Raw genomic sequence first — 13,629 nt, forward strand, 5'->3', positions numbered from 1 at the left:
GAGGAGAATTAAAGAAGGAAGAAGAAAGAGCTAAAGATGGAATAATAACCAACTTACACAAAAAGGTGGATACAATCTTGCTAAGGTGGATTGAAGAGTAAGCTTAAGATAACTCCCTCTTTGGCTACAAGCAAAGAATATGATTGTTATATTGTCATGCCACCAAAGGGCAAGAGATGGAGAAATATTAAAAACTACTTACTAAAAGTTAAGGATTTTATCTGATGAACCTAATTGAAAATTTCCTATCTATGTTGATGCTGTCGTCAATGGACATAAAAGGATTCGACCCTTGAATGCACCATTGTTGGTACTTACTATAACCCATGGTTTCTACAACAAACAAATGCCCCACACGAAAAAGACCATTTTTTACTTTGAATGATCGTAACAAATCGTGCTAGACTCCCCAATTTGGGCCAGAGCTTTAATACCATCAAGCGAGATCATTGTGCATCCCTAAAAAATGTGTCACGACAAGATCGATCGATGATCATTGGATTGACCTATCAATGGGTGGGTTGGGTTAACGGGTTGGTTCGTCCAATTCGGAGCCCATGACCCAAACCCTAGTTGCACCCCTAAACATTCCAAAATTTGTAAACCCAAGGAAACAAGTCCTTTTCAGGAGAGGACTAATCGGTAATTTTATCATACATTCTTCAAAACGACATGAACCATTAAAAAAGAAAAATTGAAAAGTGCAGAAAGCCATATCGGTCTTATCAGTCTTATCTTCTAGCACCGTTTATTTTCACTTCGGATCGGACAGCTGAGGCCATTTCCATACAAACCCAAACGGATCTCAAAAACCTAACGACCGTACGTACGGCTACAGACAAAGCGCCGCCCTCTTCCGCCACGTGTGCCCAAGACACACGAACGAACCTCTGTACTTTAGTCTCTCTCTCATCGAAAGACTAAAAACCCTAGATCTGTATATGTTTTTGATTTTTCAGAGATGTGAGGATCGAAAGATTGGTTGGAGATCACAAAGGAAGTTGTTTTTTAATGGGGGCGGAGAAAAATCTATTTGGATTCGAAGTGGTTCTAAATGATTCCGATTGAAATCTGATTACTGATTTTTTGTTTCGATTTGAATGCGGTTTTGGATTTAAATTTGTGGTAAGCTACGATTTCGAATTGTAGAAACCAGACTAAAAAATTGGAGATTTGTCTTCCAATTATTAATCTCAAAAAACTAAAGCTTGAACAATGTCTTTAATGACGGATTTTGTGAGAAATTAATGGATTATAATTAGCATCGACAGTCTCTGTTCCGCTGAGATTGTTTCCTCTTTTAGCCGAAAATCAGATCTCGATTAAAGAATTTTTAATGGCAGAAAATAACAGGAACACAAAACACGAAACCCTAGGATCCTCGGTTGCAGACGAATGTAGGTACACAATACAAATGAGAGAGAGAGAGAGAGAGATACCCTAGGTCTGACTACGGTTGACAACTGTCGGTTATAATCTCTGAATCGAGGGATCGCTTTCGCTCGCTAGGGTTTTATCAGGCTAGAAACCTAGCTAGCTAAACCTACTCCATCTTCTTTTGTTTCTCACAGCCTGTCTGGTTCGTTTTCTCTTCTGTAATTTTAAATGGTACCATTAATGCAATTAGAAAGTTTGATCTATTGTTTCTTAAAGCCTAAAAAAGCGAATCACAAAAAAAGATTTTTACACGTAATGCAATTAGAAATAGTTCGAAATCATTTATTAAATATTGTGGTTTTTGGAAATTTAGGATTTTTAATTTGTTAGGTTTATTTAATTTGGATTTTTTTTGGTTGTTTCAGAAATTGGTGGGCTTTACAGAGACGATTTCTTGCAGAAAATAGATTCTTGTTTCCCGGGCCACACCCTCGTGTTTGTCGCTCGTGCGCTTCTGCAATCTTCAAGTCCAGATCTCGAGGCCGACGTTTTCGCCTACTGTTTTATATAGTGGTGCCCTGGTTTATTTGGCTGTGTGTGTGTTTATGTGTTCCTCCGTATCCTTTCCTTTCTCCGCCATTTTCTGTGTGTAAAACAAACCTCCAATCCAAACCCATTGTGTAGGGTTCAATACAGAGGATTCTGGTTTCGTTGTTCAAGGTGTGTAATTGACCTGAAAAAGAAGCAATTACAGGTGCAAAGATCACAAACAAAGGTCGGTGAGATGATGAATATTGTTGTTTCTTTATATGGAAATCGAGGTATTTTGTTTGAATCTTGAAGGGTTTGATTTATGTTTCTAGGTTTGATTATTGCCAAGTTCCGGGTTTTCGGATTTTATTCTGTTTTTAAGGGGAGTGAAGGCTCTCCCTTTGTATGGAGTCTCTATTGAAGCTTTAGAATATAAAAATTGTGCCTTTTGCGGGTCTTCTGGCCTAGATACCTAGTACCCAACCCTTCATTTAAAAAAAAAAAAAAAAAAAAAAAGGAAATATATTCTAATTGTTTCAGTTGAATTGTTCTGAATCATCCTATTGGACCACGTTGTATATGGGTTTTTAGGTCTTTAAATGGTTAGAGAAGGGCGGGGGAATCTGTGATTGGGTTTGGATGTGGAATTTTGATCTAAAACTTCAGAGAAAAATATGCTGAGTTCTAATGATGATGGAGAAGATGTTTTCTTTGATTCCATTGATTATATTCGAAGTTGTAGTTCCTTGTCTTCTGAGGAGTCTGTGAGTGGGAGTGTAGAATTGGATTACGAAATTTGGAGAATGGAGCCTGGGAGTGTTCGGGAGCGTCGCGAAAAGTTTATTAGGGGAATGGGTTTCAGTGAATTCGAACCTTCGATATCAGGTTGTTCTCAAGAGAGCGACGAAAACATACTATCTGATATTGGGTTGGAAAGGATTACAGAATGCAGTGGGGCTGTCCCAAGTTCGTTGGGTTCTGTCAGTAACAGAGGAGATGAAGTCTCAGTTAGTAGTAGAAGGGATTTGGATGGTAGAATCAAGTTTATGACTCATGATTTAGGCCAACATGGGTCCGATGGACATGTGATGGGTTGTGCGTTTGAGACGACCAATGGGTCTTCATTGTCTTCTCCGCAACAAATGCATAGAGAAGATACAGTTCACAAAGAAAAACATGATGGGCATCTTGACACTAGTAAGAAGAAAGTCAGGAGTTGGTGGAACCATTTTATACACAAGACGATGAAGGAAAGAAAAATTACTAAGTCTGATATTTCCACAAAGAATCGCAAAATGCCTAGTACAAACCGAATGAAAGTCAGACACAACAAGAAGAGATGTATGGAATTCACCGCAGTTTACATGGGGCAAGAAATTCAAGCTCACAAGGGCTTCGTCTGGACCATGAAATTCAGTCCAGATGGTCAGTATCTTGCCAGTGGTGGTGAAGATGGGGTTGTTCGCATTTGGCGGGTTACGTCTACAAGCGCTTCTTACAAATATCACACTTCAGATGGTACTTCGACATTGGTTGATAAAGAGAAGGAGAGCAAGTTTGTTCTTGGAAGAAAAAAATCAAATCCAGCATCTGTTATCATACCTGAGAAGGTCTTCAAGATTGAAGAGTTGCCAATGCAAGAATTTCATGGCCATACAAGCGATGTCTTAGATCTATGTTGGTCCAAGTCTAACGTGAGTTGGTCTATCTAGCACAAAAAAAGAATATATAGTGTGTGTTAACTTGCTGATTTGATGTAAAGCTGAATCAATTTTATTTTTTGCTTGCAGTGCCTGCTTTCATCATCCAAGGACAAAACTGTTCGTCTGTGGCAAGTGGGTTGTGACGAGTGTCTTCAGGTTTTCTACCACAATAATTATGGTAAATATGAAAAGCTCAGATGTTTTCTTTTAATGTTTAAATTTGTTATAGTTGGAAATGAGCCTTCACCCGTAGATATTTGCTTCTGATGCTAGATTTTTCAGAAAAATAATTGTTTTTGCTCTCATTTTGAATGGAATCAGTGACATGCGTCCAGTTCAACCCTATTGATGATGAATACTTTATTAGTGGTTCCATTGATGGGAAAGTTCGAATTTGGGGAATTTCAGAGAGTAGAGTTGTTGATTGGGCAAATGTACGAGATATAGTAACTGCTATATGTTACCAACCAGACGGACAGGTTTTATTCCGACTCAGAAATTTCTTAGGATACATTTTTTCTATGGCTTGTTATTGTCTCCACTCTTTTGCTATGTTTTGATTTTAGAAATTCACTTCTTCATGGTGGTAATTGTCTTGTATTATTTTCTCCCAGCAGGGATTTGTTGTTGGTTGCATTACAGGCCATTGCCGCTTCTATGATTCATCAGGTACACATAGTTCTGCTACGTATGCTCCTAGTTGATTGGGAACAAAAATTTTGAATATAATTTTTTTTTTGACATGCAAAAATAAGATGTGATCTAAGATGGAACTGCAACCTATATTGAAGGATATATTCGTGTCTAGTTCCGCAATTTGGGATTAAAATCCGTATTTAGATGATAATTAGTTTCATCTTTTATTGTGAGGGTGGTTTGATCATGTAAAAATAGGATTCTTTCTTTGTCGGTTTTGGGAGAGCAGTATCGGATAAATTTTACATAACTTTATGTACTTTCATTAAAAAAAATCATGAATGCTTTTTTCATCTTGGACTTGACACTAAATTACTCATTTTTGTCAAAATTTTATAAATTCATGTACCACCATCATCATCTTCTTCAAAGCCCTAATCCCAGTACCTAATTATAGGTGAATTTACTAATAGGACACTAGTGGTTTGAGTTTAAATTACTCGTTATTGCCACAGATTATACGTTAATCAATTATTTATATGGTGGAATAGGTAATAATCTCCAGTTGGATGCACAAATATGTGTTCAGGGTAGAAAGAAGTCGTCATCCAGCAACAGAATTACTGGCTTCCAGGTTCGTTCTATTTTTAAACTTTTTTTTTTCCCATCTATTTTGATGCTGGATTTCTTATCCTTCTCAGCTTAATCTTATTTCCCGGTTCTTTTTTTTATATATATATTTAAATGTTTTTCTTCTCCTTGCAGTTTTCCCGGAAAATTCTCAGAGAGTTATGATCACATCAGCAGACTCTAAAGTTCGCATTTTTGATGGGGCTGATGTCATTCATAAATACAGAGGTAGATAGCATTCTTAGTTGGACAATGTTTTTCAATTTTTAGTAAATTGAATTCCCGACCAAAAAGTCCAAAATATTTCTATAGATTGGTCATAGTAAGGGGCAAGAACTTCATGATGTTTTAAGTTATATTCCTCAACTAGTTACAATTGTAGAATTTGTGCCATAATTTTGCATTATAAGTGCCCCGGTTAACCATAGGTAGTTTGATCATTTTTGGTTCATATTTTTATCTATGAATTAAAAACATGTTACCATGAACTTTGAACCATTGGATTTGTTTAACTGTAGGATAAAAACCAAACCCAGTTTTTGACTGATCGTAACTGATTTTCAATTTCGGACATAATTGCTTGTTTGCAGATCTATTAGTCATAGAAAAGTATTGATTTGTCATTTATTAGAAGCTGCTATATTTTTGTACAAGGACCTCCATGTATAACTTGATGGAAAAACTGTATCCTTGGAAGGCTTTATGTGATGGTCAACATCGAAACTTGGACTTAATTTATTTTCTTTGGCCGACCCCAAATCTTCGGATTAAGGCTTTGTGACTTTTCTTCTTCTGGATTTGGGTGCCATCTAACCCTTGGGGAACTTCGCTATCTGTTCTAGTTGTTTGTTTCCTTCAGTTCCTTCTGCTAAGTGAGTTGTTCCCTCTCAAAAAGTATTACTCAACTTGCTTTTTCAAACAGGAAGGGCAACTGTATGAGTGAATCCTCCTCCTAATGTAGTTCTAGAAGCAAAGGATCATGAATTACCTCATATGGCTAGGCTCTCCCACTGCCCACTTATGTACAACTGTAAAACCTCCTTTTGCTGACAAGTTTCACTAACCGTAACATTACCCGAGACGTGGTGGTGGTTTATAAGTGTTAGTGGCCAGATTCCTGTTTGAGTCTGATGTTTAGAGCTCCTTAATTCGAATGACATGTTTTTGTATATTATAAAAGGGGGAAAAAAGTAAAAATGATTAAACGGGTAATAGTAGCTGGACTCACTTGCAATACATTATTTATTCATCCTATTTAGTAATATACACAAGTTCAATACATAATTTTTTCCTACTTAAATTCCTTACGTTAATAATTTCAAGTTCTTGTAGCAATTAATTACCTTTATGAATTGGTTTTCCGTACTTAATGTTCTCTGTATTTCGTTATATCTAAAGCTGTCCATCTTACTCTTTGGAACTATTCTATATGAACAGGCCTTCGGAAATCAGGGAGTCAGATGTCTGCTTCATTCACCTCAAATGGTAGACATATCATCTCTGTAGGCGAAGACTCTCGTGTTTATGTCTGGAACTATGATGGCCTTTGTCTCCCATCATCCAAGCAAGCAAAATCCATACGTTCTTGCGAGCATTTCTTTTTCGAAGGTGTGTCTGTTGCGATACCATGGTCAAGGACTGAACCCGAACCAATGAGGTTGGGTAGAGAGAGTCTCACGTGTTCTTCGCAAACACTGGAGCAATTCGACACTACTTCATTGCCAAGAGATTCAGAACGTTTCTCTCTTGGAGGTTGGTTCTCCTTAGATGGTCCATCAAGGGGTTCTGCAACATGGCCCGAGGAAAAACTTCCATTGTGGGATGTACCGGTTGCAGAGTGCCGTCATAACGATCAGCCTCGGCAGGATCACCACCACCAACATCATAATCACACAGCCCCGTCAGCAACATGGGGTCTAGTGATTGTGACAGCCGGATGGGATGGGATGATCAGGACGTTTCATAACTATGGATTACCTGTGAGGCTATGAATCAAAAACACAGATCACACATTAAAAATCGATTATTTGCCACATATCCAACCTGGTGAAGCCATCTGAGAATGCCAGAGCCAATAGTACATGTTGGAAGGCTCCTTGTTAGACCGCTGTTGATCTGTCTATCGTTGAGAGCATATGGACATTCTGCAGGTTTAGTCCTTTTTGGCCATCTCATCCCCTTTTTGGCTTGTTCATTTTGGTCCATATCATAAAACTTAGGTACGCGGTGGACATCGATAAAGATATCTTTATCAAAAATAAAATGCCACGTGTCACGGTATCACCCCCAAAACCGATCAAATTCAGTGGTTAGTAATAATCTATAAAAGAATTCTCGACTCAAAAGGGTTAAAAATTCTTTGATGATGCTGAATTTTCATGTGTAGGTTCACCAATTCATGGGTCAAGTAGTCACATGTTTAGTAGATCCAAACTGGACCAGTTCCTAGTCTTTTTGGTCCGTTTGGGTGCGACCAGTTTGAAGAAGCAGGTCTGTAAATTTTCAATTATTTGTACTTTTGTATGTCAAAACCTGATTTATTTTAGTAGAAAAGAAGAATACAGAATTACATGAAGTTTTATAGAAATCAGTTATGAGGGTAATATAAGGTGGCCTTGGGAGAATTATTTTAATTTCATTAACTGCTGATGCAGGTCTCTAAACAACAGGGAATGAATTTTAGTTTTACTTACTTTGGGCATTTTTGTGAGGACATATGCAACAAAATTTAGCCTGGTTGATACTTTTCTATCCATTGGATTTGAGCATTTGTTTTTTAATCATGGTTATACGATATGGGTATGGATTGTGGTCGATTTGGGACAATAAGGAATCGGATTAGTACAAGGTTCAAACAAGTTTTTATCGGATTTCAAAAGAGAGTTGCTATTGCCACACCATTCTTAGTGATTTACATAGGACTTGGCATGGCATTAACAAAAGTTGGTGTGGCAATAATAGCTCTTATCTAAAAATTAGGATCCGAATCCAAGCCAACTAACAATCGCAAGGATTCCAGATTGGATTAAAATTGATTTGATGTATAAAATATAAATTACTTTCATGTGTGTAAAAAATTATAATGTAATTTACATACTTTCTCACAGATAGATTTGAAAATGGTTGGTCCATAATCAAATCAATAAATTATTATATCAGATCCTTATTGGAATCCCAATCCCCAATCTAGATCGAAAGTTATTTTATTTAAACCAATCAAATTTTAGATCTAATTCGATCCATTGGTAGTAGTATTACTTCTGAGTGCCACGGCTAGACATGTATAATGTGTGATTCAAAATAATGACATCACCTCGTAGCAAAAAGAACTTTTAAGCGGTCGTCTACTTCATACAATTGGAGGAATTGTTGGAACTAATGGCACGTATGTGAACTCTTGGGGAAGATCAGCCTGTTATCCCTAGAGTAACTTTTATCCGTTGAGCGACGGCCCTTCCACTCGGCACCGTCGGATCACTAAGGCCGACTTTCGTCCCTGCTCGACGGGTGGGTCTTGCAGTCAAGCTCCCTTCTGCCTTTGCATGGGTGTGCCTCTTTTGAAAAAAATAAAATATATATTTATAAGTTAATGAAAAAATGATTTAAATGATAAAAGAAAACATAGATTTTTTTTATTTAAATCAGCCATCTTCAACCTCTTTAATAAGAAGATGATAACCACAAATGATGGCCGTGACATTGAACCCATCTTTCATTAACTACACGCGTAAATTAAGGTTAAAGAATATGTCATCAATTTGAATATAAAAAGACCATGTCTCATGTAAAGAAGAATTTTGAAATGGTCAGGTCGCTTGGGATCAGACTCGTGTTGGTGGTTTAAAATTTGGAGAAAAGGTCAATCAGACACTAATAATGGTCATATCAAGTGAAAAATCATAAATCCTGAGGCAGGGTCGAACTCAAATATTTTCTATTAACCTTTTAAACTCGACTTCAAAATTAACTAATACCAAACCTGGCCTGACCTGTTAGTATATTTTATGATAGTTAGATGTATGATTTCTAACAGAAAAATAATTACCTTCCAAAAAAGAGACACAAAAGTAATTTATTTTCATACATGATAAGTATATTTTCTTCTATAATCATTATTTCAATTAGAATAAAGATTGGATCTCTATAATGATTAAAAATAATGTCGAACAATTTCAAAAAAATGCATGAATTTGATCTAGTCCAATCCATAAAAGCAAAGGTTAGGGTCTTGGTCGTTAGACCGCTAAGGCAAGGTTAGGTTAAACTTGGCCTATTAATATAGAGCCGTGTTCGAGTAATATTGAATATACATCGTTTCACGCATTGCTGACGTAGAGGTGCCCACAAAACCATTGATGCTTTTCATCTTATCCTGATGAAAAATATCTATGGCTCCATACTCACATCCCTGTCTGTCATGTGTGAAACGTATACAAAATTACTATAGCATTTTCCACTAACATATTTTATATATGTGTAGTTTGATGTATGATTTTATAATAAGAAATAATTAATATACATAATAAAACAAAAGTCTACTCTCATCTGTAACCATTTTTTCAACTAAGATGGAGATTGTACCTCGATTGTGATGAAAAGCGATATCAAATGACTCAAAATGATATTAAAAAAAAATGGCATGATTTTTTTTATTATAATAAAAGTCCGGTGGCTCATTAGGGTCAATTTTTTAATTTGATCGTATGGTATAAGATTGGTCTAAGGTATAATCTGCCTCTTCATAACCTATGGTCCAAAAATATATTAGTATGGGATATAATTTTTCTTTCATTTTTTAAATTCTTATCTTCTCAAAATTATTTATTTACTATTATAGCACACACATCTTGAGGTGGTCAACTTAAATTTTTGGCCCCCCACATTATCTACCCTACATTAATTTAACTAAAGCCTTCTAATACTAATGTGAAAGCTTTTATATTTCTTCTCATTTCCATTTCTTTCCTCTCCTCCATCTCTTATCTCATAATCATGGACTCCCTGGAATTCCCGACTTCCCGGCGAGAACTCCAGGGACCTCGTCCAACACCGCTTAAAGTTCGAAAAGATTCTCACAAGGTCAAGAAGCCACCGATCGCGCCACAACCATCACAACCACCTCAACATCGGCCGCCAGTCATAATCTACACCGTCTCTCCTAAGGTAATCCATGCCGACGTTAATGATTTCATGACACTCGTCCAACGTCTCACCGGCTCTTCTTCGTCGTCATCATCATCATCATCATATTCTACTACTTCATCATCTTCTCATATTAGTACTAGTGGTGCAATTTCACCTGCAGCCCATTTCGCGATGATCGAAAAGACAAACTCATCCTCGAAGAATCAAAATTTGAAGATGGGCAATCAAGGTAGTGTGGATGAAGTGGATCGAAGAGGCTTGTTTCCGGGTATTTTATCACCCGGACCATCTTCACTTCCACCCATATCTCCAAACTTCTTCTGTGGACTGCCTGATCAGAATTCAATTTCCTTCTTACATGATCTAAGTCCATTATTTCATGGTAACAATAATTATATAGAGAGCAACTTATTAGTGCCTCAAGCCCCATCTTTCTTTCCAAATTCTTTTACTTCATCATCTTCTCATATTAGTACAAGTGGTGCAATTTCACCAGCCGCTCGTTTCGCCATAATCGAAAACACCAACTCATCGTCGAAGAATAAAAAATTGAAGATGTCCAATCAGAGTAGTGTAGATGAATTTAACATGGATGCATCCATGGATCGAATGGGCTCTTTCCCGGGTATTTTATCGCCTGTACCATCTTCACTCCCACCCATATCTCCAAACTTCTTCTCTGGATTGCCTGACCAGAATTCACTTAACTTCTTTCATGATCTAAGTCCACTATTTCATGGTAACAAAAATCATATAGAGGGCACCTTAATACCTACACCCACAACTTTCTTTTCAACTCCTATGATTTCTCCTACTACTTTTGATCTCTTCAACCAATTCTTAGATTTCTAGTTTTTTGTTTAATTGAAGATAGAAAGAAGATTGAGGAGTGGTTAAGGAGATGTCTGACTTGTGTAAGCTAAAGAGGGTGGATTTTCTTTCAAGTGGTGCAGTTGGTGAGACTTTAATGGGCTTTAAATTTGGAGGGCCAGGTTATGGATGGGTACTTTCTATCCACGTCTATCATATCTTATTCACATATTCCATTTTCTTGTCAAAACACAAGGAGTTACGGCCTATAGTTTGCAAACATGATCATCTCTGCTTTATGTATTTATTTGCTTTTTTTGTTTTGTTGAAAATTTCTCCAATCTTTATCAGGTCATCTCTTAGCTTGATATTGTTATTTTGACATAACTAAGTAGTCATCGATACAATGGGTTGACATTGAGACATGGATCGTATTTCACCATTTACTTGGAAACTTTGCTAGGTCATGTGGAAAGAGATGCAAATGTTTAGTCGTGTATCATTATTATCATCAAAGCCTTATCTCAAAGATTTGTAGTCAATAAAATAAATATTAATGTTCCATAATTCAATTCTGTCAAGAGATAATATGTTCAAATCCCACATCTTTGAACACGCTTCCGCTTGCAATTTTTCTTTTCACAATTTTTAGCCCTATATTAAAAGCTTAAAAATGTCCCTAATTTTTTAAAAGAGTTTTTTGCAATATGAAATACTCGATTCCAACAATTGATATCGAAATGCAATTAGTAAATTGGATCTTGATTCTAAAGTTTGATATCAGAGTGGTCGTAGCATAGTATGGAGTTTGGTAATGAGCTTTAAGGCGATTGAAACTTTGAGAAGAGTATCACAATGTTTCTTCTTTCTTTCATTCTTTTTTTTGAAAAATTGACATTACGACAAAAATGTTTAAAGAGGATGTTTGATGTGAAGATGATGTGAGAATGGAAAAGTGAATCCTAAACCAAGAAAAAAAAAAACCGATAAAGCTTCAAGCACCATCAAGTCGAGGTCAAATAGTGCGCTCAAGCGTATCCCATAAGTTCAAAAGTGGCTCAGATCTCCTCTATTATCAAAAGATTAACTAATTTGGATTTGAGTAATTAACAAACTCACCCTTCACTCATTAGAATAGTTATTGTAATTATAGTTTTAAAATTTTAAGATATCTCTCAAGGTTTTAGTATATATTTGAGATACCTGAATTTTAAGCTAATTATATAGCCCCCCTTGACTGTGGACTTATACAAGAGGAAGAAAAAGAAGAAGAGGGGAAATGCCTCCTTCAGCATCTTGTTTAAAAACCTTGATTTCTTTAAAGAAACCCATCATTTTCAATCTCTTTATATATATACTTTTATCAAATCGAATGAGATCGGATGTGAATCAGAATCAGAATCAACACATTATACCGATTGGATCCAGAGCTTAACACGACAGATTCAAGTTGGGTTGCATCTAATAAATTTCTTGTCAAACTGTACTAATTTGATTCAAATTTAGTCTAGTTCGATTCAAAACTAATCCATTGACAGTCCTAATTGAAGAAACTAATTAAAAGAAATTTAACCTAGAGATTAAAGATGATGGCTTTTGGGAGGAAAATAAAATAAGATCATTTCGATTATTATTATTATTTAATGGGTTAGCTGGAGGACTTGAACCCATGACCTTTGAAGTTGCTTTCCAATGTGTTGAACCAACAGAGCTATGAGTCTAAGTCCATTTTAGTCATTATATTATAGTCTGTCAAGATAAATCGTGGTCAAAGAGAATGCTACCAATTTTTGAAGACCCCAAAGTGAAGAGAGAAAAAAAACGAGAATTTTTTGTGAGTTACTATTGCCACACCAACATTTGTTAATGCCACATTAATTCATATATAAATCACCAAAGAATTGTGTGCAATTGGTATGGCAATAACAACTCTCTTTTGTTTTTTTTTTTGCATAAAGAAAACCTAGAAATTTATAGAATCCTGAATAAACCATGGGGAAGTCGCATGTATCAAGAACTTTCCTAATGTGGGTAATTTTTTTTTTTTAGAATCGTGATAATCTGACTACCCACGTGATAAGCTCAATCGACTATCGTGATGTGACAAGTTCAAGAACCATAGATTTACATTCCTTGGGATACACAATTGCATTTCCCTATAAAAAATGTATCTCGAGGGAATCGTGTTTCTCAAGGAGCGTAGAAGTATGATTCCTGAACTTATCATGTCAAGTAGTTGATTGAGTATGCCATGTGGGGTAGTTAGATTATCACGACTCTTTTTTTTTTTAAGTCGTGATTCCCCTCAAACGTGCAACAATTGGTCATTTTCACTTCTATGAAATCTCATACAAATAGAGAGTTACTATTGGCACCCTAACACTTACATATTACACCCTAATTTCTTATATCATTCATCACACCCTCAATTAAAGATTAAAACACACCATCAAACCTTACAAAAGGTTTGACTCAAATCATTATCTCAATATTACATAACATTATAACACTCATATAAAACCTTAAACCCAAAAATTAGAAATTAAGAAAACCCAGAGAACAATGTCAAAATTGTCCTAAATCTTTTAATAAATATACAGTTTAGTCCGATCAAATTGAACGAAAATCAAAGCACGGTCCAAGTCAAATATTCTGTCCCTTCATCGATTCGGCAAACATTTGCAACAGGAGGAGGCCTTAAACTCTTCTTTGGGACACGTGGAGGTAATTTGGTAAACGTGGAGCAAATCCATGGCGCCGTAGCCCGTATTTTGCCAACACTATTTCTCCCTCTCTC

At 36.2% G+C, this 13,629-nt stretch overlaps 2 protein-coding genes across 2 annotated transcripts; both read left to right on the forward strand.

Moving 5' to 3' along the window:
- The first annotated feature begins 714 nt into the window (after positions 1-714).
- Positions 715-7,515, forward strand: LOC147404152 (uncharacterized). The gene is made up of 8 exons (XM_086439998.1): positions 715-1,125; positions 1,803-3,602; positions 3,699-3,789; positions 3,933-4,090; positions 4,229-4,280; positions 4,799-4,885; positions 5,013-5,105; positions 6,315-7,515. Exons 2-8 carry the CDS (start codon positions 2,583-2,585, stop codon positions 6,866-6,868), a joined length of 2,055 nt encoding a protein of 684 aa, XP_086296124.1. The 5' UTR covers positions 715-1,125; positions 1,803-2,582; the 3' UTR covers positions 6,869-7,515.
- A 2,230-nt stretch (positions 7,516-9,745) lies between these two features.
- LOC147404153 (uncharacterized) lies at positions 9,746-11,399 on the forward strand. The gene has a single exon (XM_086439999.1). The coding sequence runs from the start codon at positions 9,870-9,872 to the stop codon at positions 10,872-10,874; it is 1,005 nt and encodes a 334-aa protein (XP_086296125.1). The 5' UTR covers positions 9,746-9,869; the 3' UTR covers positions 10,875-11,399.
- The last annotated feature ends 2,230 nt before the right edge of the window (positions 11,400-13,629 follow it).

Source organism: Akebia trifoliata, chromosome 4, assembly GCF_017979445.1.
Source record: "Akebia trifoliata isolate Shusen 1 chromosome 4, ASM1797944v1, whole genome shotgun sequence".
Lineage (NCBI taxonomy): Eukaryota > Viridiplantae > Streptophyta > Magnoliopsida > Ranunculales > Lardizabalaceae > Akebia > Akebia trifoliata.